This window comes from Paecilomyces variotii (genome assembly GCF_004022145.1).
Source record: "Paecilomyces variotii strain CBS 101075 chromosome Unknown C8Q69scaffold_16, whole genome shotgun sequence".
In the NCBI taxonomy this organism is placed as follows: Eukaryota; Fungi; Ascomycota; class Eurotiomycetes; order Eurotiales; family Thermoascaceae; genus Paecilomyces; species Paecilomyces variotii.
The window spans coordinates 5,434-22,244 of NW_021167155.1; the positions used below are offsets into that span (position 1 = coordinate 5,434).

The window sequence follows — 16,811 nt, forward strand, 5'->3', positions numbered from 1 at the left end:
TATTAAGATAATTAATTAAACTTTATACTCTTTTTTTTTAAGATTTATATAATATTAAAATTAAGAAATACTTAAAGATTAAAATATAAATAAGTTTTAAATTATTATCTTATTAAAAGCTAATAATTTATTTTAATATAATTTATATCTTATTATTTCTTTACTTATATAAACTCTTTACTACTAGTCTTTAATAATATAAACTCTTTTTTATACTAAGTAAACTTTTCTCTAAGCTAAGTATATAATACTATTACTCTCTTACTATATTTACTAGAGAAGTAATTTACTAATAATCTTTAAAAACTTATATTCCTTATACTAGTTATTAACTATTTACCTGCCTTTTTTACAGATAGTACTATTATACTTAATATAATATTTTAGAGATTTATTTAATTTATCTCTAAGCTTATTGCTAATGCTATGCAAATTATATAATTGCATATTTCCCCTAAGCCTTTTATACCAGTACTTAAACTGGAAGCGAAAACTTCTTGCCCTTTAAAACCCTGTATAAAGTATCTTAGCATTGCCTTTTCTCACTCCTAGAAAGGGGCGATTTGCTAATAGAATTCACTTACTTTGTGTAGTAAATATAAAAGAAATCAGAGTACAACACCGTCTGGATGATGCCAGCTAGAACGGGGATAGCATGGAAGTAGTTCTCTGCGAAGTAGCGGTATATCCAATTAGGGATATAAAGTGCGCGATAGATCCCAAGTGCGAAGAGGTAATGCGTTGTTATGGTGTCTGCTTCACCGGTTCTTTGCAGCATAAACAGCTGGGGTAAAATTGCAACCGACTCCAGCCAGATTGAAAACGTCCACAGGATCTGGGGCATCACGAGATGATAAGCTTCTTTCCGAAGTAACCATTGGTCCAGCATATCCCAAGACTCACCTCTGAAATACTGTATTCAGCTGGAAAGAGAAGTGCCAAAAGCGCACTGAAACCAAGAAGATACTGCACTTTGAAAGTATCGAGATTGGGGTCGTTCGTCGGCTTGTAGTCGTTAAGCATGAGATAGATGATGTAGGCAGAAGATCCGATGAAAAGGATCTTGAACGTAGTGTTATATGCCGAGTCCGTGAACGTCCAAAAAAGGTCTTCTGGAGTTAGCGCACGGCCCAGACAGCAGTAAGATGTTCAGTCGGCCTTACCCAGATATCGCGTCACGAAAACTAGGAAATATAACGCCTGTGATTTGAAGGATAGTCCGGAGCAGCTCTGTCTCATTGCTTAGCTAGAGAAGGAAAGGAATGGGGAAGTAGGAGCGCACGCTCGACGACTTCATCTTCTGTAGAAGAATGAAGATCGATGCCAGGTGGGAGAAGTCCGCTGTTGTGAAGCAACGAGTCAGCGCGATCAAAAACACAGTAGAATTGCCTGATACGCACCTAAAAGTCTGAATATATTCATGGTGCCAGGTGATAGTTAACTGCGGTTCCTGAAGAGTTGAAAAGTAGAGGCCGTACGCGTCTAGGTCGAGTATTGGCAGGGTGAATAGTTGGAAAGGAAGGACAGAAGAGAAAACCAAGGTGGTTGGGTGCTAGTGAGCACTTAATGCCCACGAAACATGAAAAGAATTCGTGGCCTTGTTGTCGTTAGCAGACCAGAAGAATTAATTGCTGGAAGGTGAGAGTGCAAGGGAGTATTGTTGACACGCAGCCTCGCCATGTAAAGTACGGAATTACCCGCGAGGACGAGTTCTTGGCATCTTAGCTGATCTGCAGAGCAGGATACCTCCAGCTCCCCACCAACCAACAGCTTTCAAAAAGATCATTACTCCACCATTGAATACCATAGTAGTTAAAATTAATACTTCTTAAGTCTAGCTATGCTGTTACAAACAAAATATGCCCGCTGATAACTCCTCATGCTATTATTCATACAGACCCTTCCCACCATAGGTATCCCATATCGATGCAATTTTCCACCGTGCTCCCAGTCATTCCCAACGCCGACCTGCTCCAGTGCGCTCATAAATCAGGAAGTAAATAAAGAGGGCCTTTCAGAACGCCGTTCCGCCACCAATACTCTCCCCCTCGGCCATGCGCTGCAAATGACCTTCAGCCAATTCACTTCTCAACGCACCGGTTGCGCTCTCCCTGTCCAACTTGTCCCAGTCCCTGAGAACAGCCCTTTTCAATCTCTGTTTCTCCGCGACTTGTTCGAATAACTTCTCCTGATCTGTTTCTAGCTGGGACAGTCGTCTCTCAGTTGCGGGATCCAACGGGGACGGAAGGAGCTTTCCTCCCGCGATAATAGCAGGGAGGCCCGAAAGATGATTCGTGACCTTCTGAGCGCGAGGATGAATACCGGAAGTACTACTGCTTCGTCGATATTGGGGATGTCGCGAGGAGTCGTATCCCAGCGGAGGAGGCGCAAAGCTGCCCCGAGGTCCTGTGGGAGGAGTCCCGTGATAAGTTTGCTGGATAGGTCCACGACGCGGCGGCGGCGGCGCAGTTGCTGCCCATGATGGTTCACGTGGACTCTCACGGTTACTGAAACTAGGACCACCACGGGGCCTGGTTGGGGCGGAAAGTAAGGAAATGTTGCTCCCACGACCTGCTGTAGATGCAGCCGCAAAACTGTTTGAAGGGCCAGATGGAAGTTGCATCTCACGAGAAGTTGGTGTGGACGAGACCCAAGAAGCATTTGACTGTCTCCTAAGCGCCTGTGGTCCACTTGGTGGGACTGATACTGTTGGCGCATACGGTTTTGATGAGCGTCGTGTTATTTCACTGGCATCTCCATCACGACCACGCTCGCCACTTCTCGGGACTGATAGGTCCATTGTGTTGGGTGACGCCGTTTGATGTTGTTCCTGAGAAGGTTGCCCCTGATCTTCGGAAGGTGACTTCATCATATGTGAAGATGGTGTATCCCTAGGCCTAGAATCGCGTCGAGGAGTATCTGATCGACTTGCTGGAGAGTGACTTGGGTGCTCCGACGCAGGTACGCTAAGCCTGTCGGGATGTATACGCGGTGATGATCGCTGAGACGTAGCAGTGGAACCTTGGGCAGATGCATGCGTAGATGGAGCCTGTCTTGGAGGTGTAGGAGAGCGTCTTCTGGACGCGTTAGCCGCGAAAGACTCCCGGCCTCTGTCTCTAAGTGTAGGACTACGCGAACGAGTAGAAAACCCCCCTCGCGAACTGCCTCCTCGTGTTATACCCCGTCGAGCCGGTGAAGGTGCTCTCGTATGTCTATCCGAGGCAGATGAGCCATAGCGTTCCCGTCTGGGGGACCTTGAATAGCGACCGGAGGGAGAATGCCCCCTGATGCGCTTAGGCGGACTACGGGGTCTCGAAGCGCGCGGAGACCGTGGTCCAGAATAAGGAGACCCTCCGCGCCAAGAATGACGATTGGGAGACCTGATTCTTTGGTCTCTTCTCGGAGAAAGTCTTCGTGGAGGCGATCGTGTCCTCCCACGGTATCCGATTCCCGCATCTCGATTTCGATATGGAGGACTGCGCGACCGACGCCGAAAGGACGGAGGCGGAGAGCGACTGCGCGGACGATCAGATGGCCGACCACCAGATGGTACCCATGTATCGGCCAAGGGACGAGGTGACCGGTTTCGAGCAGGCGTCCAAGGAGAGCGTGTGAAGTCTCGAGATGCAGAACGATCTATTCTGTCTGACGGGCGGTAGCTTTCCCCGCCACGTCGGTCATCAAACCTGAGATGGATGTTAGCTACAGTCCTAAAAGAGGAAGAAGCGTACATGGAGACGTTATAAGGGAAGCGACAAATACTGTACCTTCTATCTCGATCCATCTTTGGCTCAGATAACGAATCTTGTCTTGATCGGAGAAGCTGCTTTTAGTCGCGTTGCAAAGCGGTGAAAATCCAGATGACTAATCAGGCCTTCGAACTCGCTGTAACTAACCACCACATAGTTAACTAGGTAACATAGCTAACCACGGCGTAGTTAATGTAGTTATATTTATCAAGCGGCGCAGAGATTGAAAAGGTTAATATCTCACTTTAGTTGCTGTCTGTTCTATGGGGATAACAAATTTCTGAATTTTTCCGGCCTTCAACAACAGTTGGCGTCTAGCCTGGCTATGTACCGAAAGTGGCCGGATCTGATCTTATCTATCCACCTAGCCCTTACAACATCCACATGTAAAGACTCAAGCAGGGAGGTCTCGGATAATCCCAGCCTTCTTCTGTGCGACATAAAGACGGGCATTGCCAGGTGCTGTAGCAAAGAACAAATGATTGCGCATTGCTGCACCTGAGAGGCGCGCGACTCCCGGAGTATCTGGCTTCACAACAGCCGTCTCGCGAAACCAGGGAGTGAGTTCCACAAATGCAGAAGTAAGAATTTGCATGTCAACAAATATAAGAGGCTCAGGTACCTGACCACTTGCAGTTGTTATGGATGCGGTTGTTATGAATGTGGTACCTTGTATAACTCCGGCATGTAGTGTTGGATTGAAGTTGAGTACTGCAAGGTCTGAAGTGAAGACTGTGAGAACATTGCTTCCGGTGTCATTACAGACTAAGAAAGGCCGTGTCAAGCGTGGGTCGCCGCCGTACTGCGGAGGTAACCTAATCCGTGCATGAACCTAAGTTTTATTACTTTATGATCTCAAACATTTAATATAGACTTGGCATACTTGGTGCATATTGAAGGTCGGATTATAAGGAAACGAATCTGAGACAGATTGGACCATTTGTTGAGGCTAGTTATAAGGAAAAGCCAGAAAGCGGCATACAGTTGGCCCTGGACTATAATATCATAGATTTATGCATTTACCTGAGGTCCACACTGCTGCGTGAATTGATGGTACATATTCTAAAGACATCACAAATGTAAGTTACTGTAATATATATTCAGTACGGTGATTGAAAAACATACCTCGCACCACTTGATCTCACCCGGAGCCACTGACTCGTCCTCCCACGGGTTCTTCTCCACCCGTTTACCATTCACGAGGTAAACCGGGGCATCTCCGAGTTTGCGTGGCCCGAGTTCACCACTCTCATAGAGCTTGATGAGAGCTTCCACGTTAACGCGCTGTACTTGACCGAACTCAGTTTGAAGAAAGTCTTTTAGTTGTTGAATTCTTTCTGCAGGTTGGAGAATGTATGGTATAGGACAGGCTGGGCTGAACACCGGCTGAGAATCCATGTTGAAAGGCGGACCTTTAAGGGATTCAGAAGAGCAATAAGTGGGATGAAGTGCGAATGATTTGAGGATGAAGTGCGAATGATTTGAGGATGAAGTGCGAATGATTTGAGGATGAAGTGCGAATGATTTGCGGATGAAGTGCGAATGATTTGAGGATAAAGTGCGAATGATTTGCGGATGAAGTGCGAATGATTTGCGGATGAAGTGCGAATGATTTGCGGATGAAGTGCGAATGATTTGCGGATGAAGTGCGAATGATTTGAGGATGAAGAGCAATAAGTGGGATGAAGTGCGAATGATTTGAGGGTAATTCAGAAGAGCGATAAGTGGGATGAAGTGCAAATCATATGACGGCGGAGTCACGTCTTTTGATAGCGTATTATAGCGCTAAACCAGTAACAGCAAAGCTAACCGCATCTAGTAATCCACATGTCCTGAAGCCTTTGCTTCCGAATTATTATGTGCTCTTTTTGCAGCAGCAATCTCGTCTATCAGCGGTTTGTTTAGTAGAGCTTCACGCGCAGCATTGTCTCCAGCAATGGCCTTATTGAGGCCTTGGCCTGAACCCAAGTGCTGGTTCTCCCAACCCCAGCCTGTGAGATACACACCGACATAGAATGTCTGCATGCCTCCTAAGAGCTGAACAGGCGGCCGTTCATCGACATATTTGAGTTTGATACCTTTGCCCATTATTTTCTTCGCAAGAAGCTCCTTCGACTGAAGAGTCGGCTTCGTGTCAAGGAAACAATCAAGTTTGGGGGACCATAGCTGGGATAACCAATTCTCTACTTCTTCGTAGCCACTGGTGGGATTAGACGATATGACGGCAGCAACGTAGGCCTCAAAGATGTCCCCCTTCGTCTTTGTCCAACGTTTAGGCTGTTTGATATTCTCCTCTGGCACCGCTGCCCTGCGGTCGAAACCGTATAATGTCGCGAATTCTGCGAGCGTTTCGTTCTTCACCAGGAGTTCTCTCAGCTGTGATATTCGCCCCGAGGGCAGATTCTGAAATCGGTTCCAAATGAGCTTGGTAGCCATGAGCTCCAGGTACGCATCGCCGAGTATTTCTAGCCTGTCATAATTCAAGGTGCTAGTATCTCCTTCATGGCCCTTCACAACTCCTGGATGCCTAAATGCCGCTTGTTCCAATGCCGGGTCTCTTACAAGAGGCAAAACCGGCAGATGTGTCGCCTTGTCCTCTGGCGACGTCCTTGGTGCCTTTTCTGTCACTTGAGAGGATTTACCAGCATGGCAGTGGTATGTGCTTGTGGCCTGTGCCAATCTTCGTTCGATCTGGGACGCTGTTTTCAGTAGATCGCGACCAACTCCTCCGAGTTGATCCTGGACGGGCCCGACACCTTTAATCACCTCGGCGACGAGATTTTGCAGCTCGACCAACAGAGACTGGATTTTATTGGTGTCAGGTAGCGCATTTGCGCTTGTGGCTCCGCGCTCAATCTTAACGGGGCGGTCATGATTCTAAATATCTCGAATGTAAGTCTGAAGTTGGAAAAAATGAGGTATTCATTATTACCTTTGACTGCTTCTCCGGTGGACCAGCATTCAGACATTGGCTGAGAGCACCGGCTTTCCTTTTGTGTCCCATCTGTGAGCAGAATTTCGTCGTTGTCAGTCCGAGAGACTAATGCTGAATGCAAGAAAAAATAAGAATTCCAGTGTAGATAGCAGCCATATAGCTTTCTGTCACATAAAAAGATCGCCAGCGATTTTGGACAACTATGGTTAAAGCATCAGTTTCATTATTTTCTGCGCAGTTGTAGGAGGATGAGACCCGCAGGAAATAATATACCTAGTAGATCACGTGCACGACCGCCGCGCTATTGCGGATGCTTTTCACGACTCGATCTCTCCGCGGAACTCGGATCAATCATCCATTGCGACCTTTGTCTCCTACAAGATGGCGGCACCACAGTCACGCCTGCTTGAGTTACTCAAGGTGAGATATTATTTCGCTCGTGGTCATGATATGTTGCTAACTGCCCCTTCTTAACAGAGTCAGTGCCGCATCTTCTCTCTGAACTACAATCCTCAACGCTTGCGGCTGGGAAATAAGATCTTGCGACAGCGATTGCGAGGACCGGCGCTTGCGGCATGGTACCCTAGAAAGACCGTGTCATTCCGTGATCTCCAAGAGACGTACAAACCTCTTGGTTTGACCACCTTCGATGAAGCGGAGGATGACCGAGAAGAAGCGATCCAGATGTATGTATTCGAATAACCTCAGGGCGAGAAGTCTACCTGTCACTAACATCCAACCCAGTGCCAAATTAAGAGGAAAGGGACGACCGAAGAAGAAGCGAACTGCAGCAGGTACGATCCTTTATAAACGACAGCACATGTCGACGACGCTAACAGCTTCCAGAATCGAGAACGGCAAAGAAGAAGAAATAAGCCATACGTCTTTGAGTGCACGGGACACAGGAGAAGGATGCATTGCTGACGTAGATTGCGCGGTGTCTAGAAAACATCGCGTACTCGCCTGCGGCTGGCCGCATTCATTCAAACTTTCTCCGGAGGAGTTCTGGGCTCTTTCTTACCATGCGTGCTTTCCTTCCCATGTAATATTAGCTTCTACCGAAATCATCCCAATGAAATATCAGGAAAATAGAGTATATGACAATGCTTTGTCTGGAAACCAACAATCACGATATATGATGCATCTCTGAAAGATCCAGTTTCGCTCTTTGCTGAATTTACAAATATAAGCCAGCAGACAGCAATGAGCCGTCTATTAACCACTTTCAGCTATCCTTTCAGATATCTATTCTATATAATCCTGGACTGTTATCTACCAGTGCCCCTAGTGATATTTGCTCTATAAAACAGGGGGAGGGGGGCTCAATATTCTGCCTATAATGTATCGAAATCGTATTATAACTCCAAAGATAAGAATCGTTGCCACTGTGCAATCTAACAAGGATAGTACTAGAAGAGTATTAAGGATGCTTTGTAAACTACTATGCCAGTACTAGTACACAACACGGATTACTAGTAACAGAGAAACCATGTCATTATTTAATGTGACCTATTATTGTGACTTATGTCGATGGTTCATAGCTGCTCATCGTCGACTCCGTCTCTCTTCATCTTTCTTGAGTCGCTTGCGACTCTCACTCGCAATCATATCACTGAGATCCTCCTGAAAAGCCCAATTAGGATGCTCTTGCTGTTTCTGCGCATCATAGAGACCCTGAAGGTCCTCCTTATTGATGCCATCATGAGCCTGCAAAGAGTCCGGATCAACAGACACTTCAACATCGCCCGGCTTCTTCCTCTTCCGGTTCTGGTCTTCTGCCCCAAGAACGGGAATGTGACTCTGAGCTGCTTTGAGATCATATGCTCTGTCGCCTCCGAAGAAACCGTGTACGCGGGTCTGCTGTTCGGGAATGACTTGGTACGCAGTTCTTGGTTGTGTGTATTCCTCGGTTTCTGTTCCCCGACCATGCTTGCGCACATCGAATTCACCAGCTATGCTCTCTGTTCCTCCGATTTCGGTTGGTACTGCGGAAACAATACCGCTGGGAGTTTCCAAGCCACTGGGTGTCTGCAATCCTCCCTCGTCACCCTCCTCCTCCTCTTCCTCCTCTTCCTCCTCTTCGCTTTCTTCTTCCTCTTCCTCTTCTTCTTCTGGAGGCTGTAGTTCTCCCCAGAGATCCTTCTCCACCGGCTCCCCTTGTTGCACGTTCTGCTGCGTTTGCAGCACACCGAAAATATCACCTCCATAGAGAGGTCTGTTATGCTCGTCCACTGGAGGTTTTCCATAGCCACCGGGATGGTAACCCCACATGCCTCCCGGGGGCGGAGGAGCGTTCAGACCAGGAATCTTGAGAGCAGGATAGGACGGCGGGGGTCCGAACCGCTGCTGATTGATGAGCCAAGGAGGCGGTGCGCCTGGTGGGATATTGAGCGCTTCTTTTAGCTCGTCACTGAGCTCACCAGGGCGCAAGTGCCGGAGATTCGTCTCGTATTCCTTGCCTTCGTAGTAAACTTCGCCGTAACGAGTGAGTTCGGGCTTTGTCTGAAATCGAAAGAAAGCCTCGTAAAGCTTCTGGTAATCGATATCCAATCTTCCCATTTTCGGGTTTACTCTTTCTCTCTGCTTCTGCTTTAAAGTTGCTTGTTCCTGTTTTTCAAGGGCGGCGTCCCGCATTTCAGCGATACCCGTCTCCTGGATGAACTTGGGAAGCGCAAAGGGAGGTTTCTCCACACCTCTCTTGGAAGAGAGATATTCCCGTTTCAGCGACCAATGTGAAGGTACAGGGACGACATTTCGATAGGCTTTGACGTGAACGAGCAAACGCGGGTCTGGGGCTGATGTATCTGTCCACTCCACAATCTCAGGTTTGTGCACCATTGCCTTAAGTTCAGCAACAGAGAGCTTATTCAATTCTTTCCGTTTCCGCTTCGATAATTTGGGCGCCTGGTTCTCCTCTTCATCTGGAACCTCGTCATCATCGTCGTAATACACCTCTGGTTTTTCGGGCTCTTTGGGCGCGGCGCCTTCTCCTTCCGTATCCTCAAACTTTCCTATGACATCCTTGTACATATCCCATAAGGGATCGTTAGGGTCTACCGAAATTTGTGAGAGTTGCGAATCCTTGTCATCATGTGCCTTTGATGTCGATGGTTCAGTTTCGGGCTCTACTTTTGAAGGCTCGACCTTCGGTTCAGCAGCGTCCTAATAATAGTTAGCAACTGACTCAACAGAAGTGTGCACGTATGACATACCTCATTATTCTTCTTCTCCTTCTTCCTTTGCCTTCTCAGTTGATTCTTGCTAAGTTTCGCAGTTGCCGCCGGCATGGTGTACGAAAAGGGACAGGGCCCTAGCTCCTATCTTGGTGGATGGATCGTATACTCGCGTCAGGATGGTCCGATATCGTATCAAGCTTCGTCAAAGACACGAAGAGCTCCCCACTGGGTATTAAGGTGCTTGCGCGAGCTAAACTTTTCTGATGGGAATCGAGCGCGGTTGCGATCGAGAACTCCGACGCCGACTTTCGCCTCTGCTCCAATACCGTCACGTGATAATACGCGCCTATCGCTCCACAGCCTGCTTTACTCTAAGTAAGTTAGTGTACAGATTCGCGCGTATATAGTTAAGGCCCCAGCCCCGCTATAAAGTAGGTTGTAGATGCAACAATCTTCCCTGTTACCTGCCACATGTATTTATAACTATATCTGACAAATGGTACAGAAATATGATATCATACTAGGAAACTAGTATTAGCATGTAGTTAGTCATTTCCAACTTCGCCTGGTCGTCTCCTGCCTGCTATTCCAAGCGCCTTATTGCATACTGGCAATAACTTTTGTCGTCCTAGGGAAGAAATAGAAAAGGAAATACATGAAGAATGAGAAAAGGACCTGTCAACGCCACTGTTCTCCCAGAACTGTTCGAGCGTCAATGCTGATGCCTGCGTAGGGAACAATAAAAAAACAGACTGATGAATAGGCCGATATCAGAAACGTCCAAGCGTTATCTGGACACGACAGTAGCCCGCCCAGGTCAACCTGATGCGTAACGAATGCAAGAGCTCTCCTTTCTCCGTTCACTGCCTGTGTTCCAGATATCCAAGTCAGAAAAGAGAAGGATATTATGCAAGGCTCAAAAGGAACGCTGATTCGGATTGCCATCGTTCCTCACGAGGACAGGGTTATACCTGAGCTGAGGTGGAATAAGCGATGGGTCGCTCCTTGGGGGGTTCAAAGGGCTGGCAATGGAATTGGGCATTGTATGTAAGGCATCGCTAAGAAAAGAAGACATCCCGTGACTTTCACCTGGCTGTTCACGAATTTGTTGGCGGCCATTATCCCAATCGCCCTGGCTGCGAGACTCACTAAGCACATGTGTCTGCAACCTGTCTAGGTTCGCGTGTCGACTGACTACCGACTGTCTCCTAGATACGGGGGGAGAGATATCCGTTGGAGACCGCGATGCTGGTTCAAGTTGCGGTGATTCCCTCCGTGAGCTAGGAGGTGTAAGACGGGATCCTCGTCGACGAACTTGACAAGTAGGACATATCTTGACGAAACGGGAAATAAGCTCCTTGGGGATCCTGGATATGTGTTCTGTCAGATAAAAGCCACAGAAGACCAGCATATTTGAGGCCACTTTATCAGGACATGTCCGGCGTGACTTACCATGAATATACCCGACGCACTTGGGCAGAGGTCTTGTCTCGACCACCGTGTTGGCATTCTTGATGTGCCTTTGTAAGAATCTTGAATAGCTTTTCGCGAATAGCTACTGGCTTTCCCTCATGACAGACCATCCTGCACTGTTTCAATACCATCAGAATTAGCATCATCCAAGAGTTGAACATGTGACATCATGTTACCTCTGGGTTTTGTCCGTCAATTGCCTGGAGCTTGAACATCTTTTTGACCCAGAACCTATATTTTTCATCGTTAGAGATTCCCATTGGTATAGTTGAATAAAGATGGAGATTGGATAGAGGCGATATAATGGCAGGCTTCTGCAATTGGATGAAGGGATATCTATTTACGTACCTGAACTGAGCAGATTCGACAGCCGTATCCTTCGGGTCCATCAGCACGCTCCTGATATTCCGCGCTCTGGCGGCGTGAATAAGTGCTTTGTCTTGTTTCTTCACAGAAAGATCATCGACATAACTGAAAATTTGATGAGCAAAGTGTCTGTCTGCTCATTCGATGGGAAATGGACAACATACCTTGCCATTAACCGGTCGAATTCCCTAACATCTGGAAAACCTTGCAGTGGAGGTATGACAGGTTCAGACAGCATTGTGCTCTCATCGAACGACTCTTGACTTTCGACTTCATCTCGAGGCAACGGAGACCGCAGAGGCAGATATCTCGGGGAATGAAGATAGTGCGTCTGGGATGCATAGTCTGAGTATTTGTGAGGCAACCCCTGGGAGAAGATCTGGTTTTGTGGAGAAATTGGAGAAAGATACTGCCTAGGGGCGTAAGATGCTCCCGAATCCGGAGGATTTTGAGACAGACATGACGGTTGAGCAAATGATCCGAGCTGAGTCGAATAGGTGCTAAACGGCTGCTGGGAGAAGCTGTATGCTGCAGACTCAGCGTACCCAAGCTCATGCGGTTCGACATTGTCATATGTGCCAGATATATTCAGTTGCTGGCCAATGAAGTAGTTATCGTGCCCCTGGCTGCTATATTTTCCGTACCCACTCATGATGGCTTGATCTAGATAGTACTGGGAAAACCAATATATCGACGACAGAACACAGGGGATGCCGGTATGGTACAAGTCTTTGTGTGATTAGGAGTAATTGAGAGAGGTATTTAGCGGCTTTCAAGTCCACTATGAGTCAATATTATGGATATCGTATTCAATCTGCCACAACTGGAACCCCAGACTGAGTTGTCATGAATCGTATAAATATAGTCGATAGAGGAACCAAGATCAAGAAGAAGAGAAAGACAGAAGAAGGGCTTCAACACCAAGAAACCAGTGTGAATGGTGAAACACTTCTTTAGGGGAAATTGAATGCCAGGTGGTATCAGGAAGCAATCTCAAGACACAAGAAGGGCGAAGGATAGCATACAAATAGCTAGTCTGGCTAGCTACAAGCAGAAAAGAAACATGGGATCGCATGCGGGTGCTGTACATCGAGTACGTGTGGCAAGAAGAGTTCAAAAGAGAGCTCCACGAGACCATGACGCCCTGCCTGCAGAATCCAAGCGACCATGAGAGGAAAGAAGCATAGAGCATAGGATCCCTGGAAAGGGACAGCAAATAATGCAATAGATGTGTTCTCTGTAAGGTACGGGGCGAGATACTAAAAGTCAGCTGAACCATCGTGGGAAATGGGGATAAGGTGGAGCTTGCATGGATCTGGATATCTGACTGCAAGTTGCATCGACAATCCAAGCCGGAAGCGGTCAAACCCAATCGAGTAAAGAGCATCATTTTCGCCTGGTATAAGGATCAACGGGGGCAGACAGCTTGTTGTTCCATTCTTCTGCCCGGGCCTCGCTGATTCAGAGCCAAAGAACAGCCACGGTGAGTTTTCACATCACTGCAAGCCCCAAGCAGCATGGATCTTCGCAAGGCGCTCATGCGTTGCGCTTCCTCACCGACTTCATTCAACAATGTCTTCATCAACGGAAATATACATGGCACGCTCGCTGGCCACGTCGAGGAGGGTGGCCCTACTGCAATGTCATCCAAGGGTGCTGTATGCCGGGACAGGCTATAACCAATGGCCGGACGGTGATCGGGGGATTGGGGGCCAGCTATGGCGCCAACAAAGTCGTCAGAGATCCATGATAGGTCTCGCGATCCGACTTTGGTACCTTTCAGAGAACTGTCTGTGTAGGCTCAACTGTCATCTAGACCTGGCCGATATACATACTTCATTTTCTCTGACCGTGACAGTGCGATGCCGGGAACCATCGGGCGCCCCTCATCTGCAGCAGTGGCATGCACAGAAGAGCCCTTATTTGGGCATGATGTCTCCTGCGTGCAATAAATCAGGGTCAAGGGGGATAGAACTCCGGTTCCTGCGAAATCCATATCGTCGGAGACTCGTGTCCTGGGGTGATTTGGGCTGGCAGTGTCAAATCCGTGTCTAGCCACGAGGCACAATCGAGCGTTTCACGTCTCCCAGGCGGCTGCTTTTCTGTGCGACGTATCTACTGCATTGCCTCGAGGTGATGAGCCACTTAGGAATGCCCACCGCACTATGATGACGGACACCTGGACCATTTCTGACGTGCCCTTCAACTCTCTCATATGTCCTTTGCAAATGCAGCTCTGCTGTCCAGACCTCTTGACTCTGGGTGTCTTCTACCCGTCAATGAGAAAAGGCATAAGCAATCTTTGTATGTCGTGGAATCATTGCTGCAGATCTCTGGAGAGGATCTTCTCAATGGCTCGTATAAGTGCGTTTGTTTATGACAATGTCTCAGCGACCTAGCTGGACCATTGAAGCTACGCTGCTATGGGTATAGCGGTCTCCGCACTGTGGACTCTATCGGTTCTGGCCTTTATCTGTCTTAACCAAATCTGATACTGGATAGTATCGCTAAGACAGCGAGATATACATACATAGTCAAAAGCTTCCAGATGATGTAGTTGCGATGGTAATAGCCGGACTGTGACTAGGGTAGGCTTCTTGCGATCGCAACGAGCGTCTCAAGGACAAGAGATCTCCGATAATGTGCGCTGCTGCAGGGACAGCGAACAGGAGAAATCGCCGTCCACTCAGTGCAGAACAAGTAGCACAGGATTCGTCGCGAGATCGGGCATGAGAAGTAGCAAACGGTGTTCTCCGATTTGCTGCTTGTGCTGTTCGCATTGAGCAAAGTAGACCAGTCGTCTAGGTAGTGTATATCTATGCAATCGGGCAACGTCCGGCATTAAGTAGCGGAGCCGTGGAGAACTGGGTCTCGTTAATAAATAGTAACTATATACCATTTTTGGGATGAATAGCGCCAGAATCCGATGGGCTATTAGATTATCACGGGATTTCCAAGTGCGGTTCAGCAGACAGCAGGGCCGGGGTTATTGCCATCAATTATCTATTATTGGGATCAGAGAATGAACAGTTCACGAAACGAAGGCATGGATAATTACCATAGCCTTGCTAAGTCTCTCAATGACTAACTGACATCGGCCGTCGAACCCAACTAGTCATCATGTCACACATAACTACCTGCAGCTTAAAGTCTGAGAATCAATAGTATTCTACGCTTAGACCGCACTTTTGAGTCAGACAGACAGCACGAAGTTCTCCGATCCTTCACGATATAGCCTGGTCTCTGGACTTGGATCTAGACCCTTGAAAAGGTGAGCTAGACTTGACGGCGGCGGAATCAGTAACTCCCTGGATGTATCTTGTCGGATCCTAGATACATACTGTTGCACAATACTAGCAATACATGAAGAAGCAGCACTATAGACCGTGTCGAGAATGATGAAATGCAATCCCATTTCCTGAAAGGAACTTGAGCCATGTACTCGGTACTATACATTTCGAGGTTGCAGTGGACTTGAGGGACTCGGAATATTCAGAAACTGATCTCTCCTAACTTTGATCTCCTATATATCATATTAATTATTATTTACCTTTCTGGGACATGGATCTTGATCGTTGACCATACTTCCTGAAGCGCTAGTCAACAGTCAGTCAAAGTTCGGTCCCCTTAACCAAACAAGCAAGTATAGTTATGGGAACTAACTACATATCTATCTAACCCTCCTCTAACCTTACCCTCTCATTGTCTGCATGTATATACCCTGTCATTCTCCCTTGTCAAAGACAAAAGATTAAAACAAAGGAACGAAGCCAAACCCCCTGTTCCTACAAAGCAAGCCACACTACCGGAACCGCAGGACCATCTCTGTTTGGTTATAGAACTCGTTAAACGAACGGATACTTCGGGTTTAACTAATTAGCTTTCTTTGGTTTCTTCTGTGCCCATGCCTGTCAGGATACGAGCATAGTAGGCGAGATAATCTTCCAAACTACCTAATGAGTAAATGTCTATTGGATACTTTACTCTCTGCTCTTGCTATTAATCATGCAGTGCAATCGCCTCATTCCATCCCTATATCCCGATTACCGTCTGCAGAATTTCTTTTCTTCAGAATAATCCAAAATAACTCCTTGTATAGTTAGTATACATGCATCTTGTTTCGGGGTTCTAAGCGCAGAGTCCCCGTGCCTCTTGTAGAAATTTCAAGTGTACTAACTAGCACCTCACCTCACTGCAGAGTTGTGGAGTCATTCCCTACCTTGTGTTACTTTGTTTCTCTTTTCAAGGTCCCGTATATTGCCCATATGAGGGCGGTCCTCATCGTATTTTCTTTCGCCTCACCTGATTGCAGCTGCCTCTTCTCGTCTAATAGACATTTATCATGAGTACTACCCGAAAATGGAAGTTCTTGTTATCTCGTTAGAGAGCCGATTTCTCAACGACGGGAAATGTCGGTATAGGATGACCCGCCGACCTCTCGTTATGCTATACCAGTGTGGGCCCAACATCGGGGTTCTTTACTACATTGCTTTTAGCCATTGGACAAGCGGCATGAAGGATTCGATTGTGCTTCCTGGCTGATAACTGGAAAGGAGCAGCCTATCCTCAAAATTTCCCTTGTACTTTTTTCCGCACAGGAGGCTGCGCGTGCTAGATGGCAATGATACAGTAGAGCAAGATAATGCAAGCAGACAGCGGTATTGAGATTTCTAGACCCGTGAAGAGTTCCCGAAGCGCTATTGCCAAAAAGCTTTATTGACATAAAACAACAAATATAAATACAGTGTCGCCCATAGAAACATAGTCATCACCCCTGATTCCACCAGGTCCTGAGATGAGCACACCCAGCAAGGCGTGGGATGAACGGCGTTTATAAAAACAAGTTGCAAGAACGGAACCTAAGGAAGACCCAGATAGTCAAAACACCGCCCAATGGATCAATTAAACCAAAATGCCTCATCGTCATTAGTCATAGAGCATCTGTCAGCCAGACAGAGTAGCTGTTCTGTGCTCCCCCAGCGATAGAATGCTGTCATTATCGAGTTATAGCAGTGCTTTTTCAAGAAGCCGGTGAGGGATAGTACCGCAACTTTCGAGCTTCAGGAATGCTGTGCGTGGGGTGGGAAGAGGCACATGCCACGAATTGCGAGG

The 16,811-nt window shown here is 47.2% G+C and overlaps 7 protein-coding genes across 7 annotated transcripts; 1 reads left to right on the plus strand and 6 right to left on the minus strand.

Moving 5' to 3' along the window:
- Positions 1 to 311: 311 nt before the first annotated feature.
- On the minus strand, positions 312 to 1,663 carry C8Q69DRAFT_481004 (putative er lumen protein retaining receptor). The gene is made up of 6 exons (XM_028631567.1): positions 1,401 to 1,663; positions 1,283 to 1,341; positions 1,164 to 1,230; positions 904 to 1,109; positions 585 to 835; positions 312 to 512 (listed from the first exon to the last, which is right to left on the minus strand). The coding sequence occupies exons 1-6, from the start codon at positions 1,420 to 1,422 to the stop codon at positions 476 to 478; spliced, it is 642 nt and encodes a 213-aa protein (XP_028481419.1). The 5' UTR covers positions 1,423 to 1,663; the 3' UTR covers positions 312 to 475.
- A 127-nt stretch (positions 1,664 to 1,790) lies between these two features.
- C8Q69DRAFT_481005 (hypothetical protein) lies at positions 1,791 to 3,781 on the minus strand. The gene has a single exon (XM_028631568.1). The coding sequence runs from the start codon at positions 3,731 to 3,733 to the stop codon at positions 2,015 to 2,017; it is 1,719 nt and encodes a 572-aa protein (XP_028481420.1). The 5' UTR covers positions 3,734 to 3,781; the 3' UTR covers positions 1,791 to 2,014.
- A 233-nt stretch (positions 3,782 to 4,014) lies between these two features.
- On the minus strand, positions 4,015 to 5,355 carry C8Q69DRAFT_115691 (hypothetical protein). Its single transcript, XM_028625157.1, has 4 exons — positions 4,875 to 5,355; positions 4,773 to 4,811; positions 4,633 to 4,698; positions 4,015 to 4,581 (listed from the first exon to the last, which is right to left on the minus strand). The coding sequence occupies exons 1-4, from the start codon at positions 5,145 to 5,147 to the stop codon at positions 4,144 to 4,146; spliced, it is 816 nt and encodes a 271-aa protein (XP_028481421.1). The 5' UTR covers positions 5,148 to 5,355; the 3' UTR covers positions 4,015 to 4,143.
- On the minus strand, positions 5,324 to 6,915 carry C8Q69DRAFT_481013 (ribonuclease III domain-containing protein). Its single transcript, XM_028631569.1, has 2 exons — positions 6,682 to 6,915; positions 5,324 to 6,626 (listed from the first exon to the last, which is right to left on the minus strand). The coding sequence occupies exons 1-2, from the start codon at positions 6,751 to 6,753 to the stop codon at positions 5,565 to 5,567; spliced, it is 1,134 nt and encodes a 377-aa protein (XP_028481422.1). The 5' UTR covers positions 6,754 to 6,915; the 3' UTR covers positions 5,324 to 5,564.
- A 42-nt stretch (positions 6,916 to 6,957) lies between these two features.
- On the plus strand, positions 6,958 to 7,876 carry C8Q69DRAFT_481017 (putative mitochondrial 37S ribosomal protein S27). The gene is made up of 4 exons (XM_028631570.1): positions 6,958 to 7,104; positions 7,162 to 7,370; positions 7,429 to 7,478; positions 7,531 to 7,876. The coding sequence occupies exons 1-4, from the start codon at positions 7,066 to 7,068 to the stop codon at positions 7,557 to 7,559; spliced, it is 327 nt and encodes a 108-aa protein (XP_028481423.1). The 5' UTR covers positions 6,958 to 7,065; the 3' UTR covers positions 7,560 to 7,876.
- A 68-nt stretch (positions 7,877 to 7,944) lies between these two features.
- C8Q69DRAFT_481018 (splicing factor 3b) lies at positions 7,945 to 10,160 on the minus strand. The gene is made up of 2 exons (XM_028631571.1): positions 9,897 to 10,160; positions 7,945 to 9,846 (listed from the first exon to the last, which is right to left on the minus strand). The coding sequence occupies exons 1-2, from the start codon at positions 9,969 to 9,971 to the stop codon at positions 8,230 to 8,232; spliced, it is 1,692 nt and encodes a 563-aa protein (XP_028481424.1). The 5' UTR covers positions 9,972 to 10,160; the 3' UTR covers positions 7,945 to 8,229.
- Positions 10,161 to 10,776: 616 nt separating this feature from the next.
- C8Q69DRAFT_448118 (hypothetical protein) lies at positions 10,777 to 12,351 on the minus strand (the record flags this gene model as incomplete). Its single annotated transcript, XM_028629269.1, has 5 exons — positions 10,777 to 11,227; positions 11,313 to 11,449; positions 11,510 to 11,564; positions 11,682 to 11,804; positions 11,864 to 12,351. The coding sequence occupies 5 exons, from the start codon at positions 12,349 to 12,351 to the stop codon at positions 10,777 to 10,779; spliced, it is 1,254 nt and encodes a 417-aa protein (XP_028481425.1).
- Between the last annotated feature and the right edge of the window lie 4,460 nt (positions 12,352 to 16,811).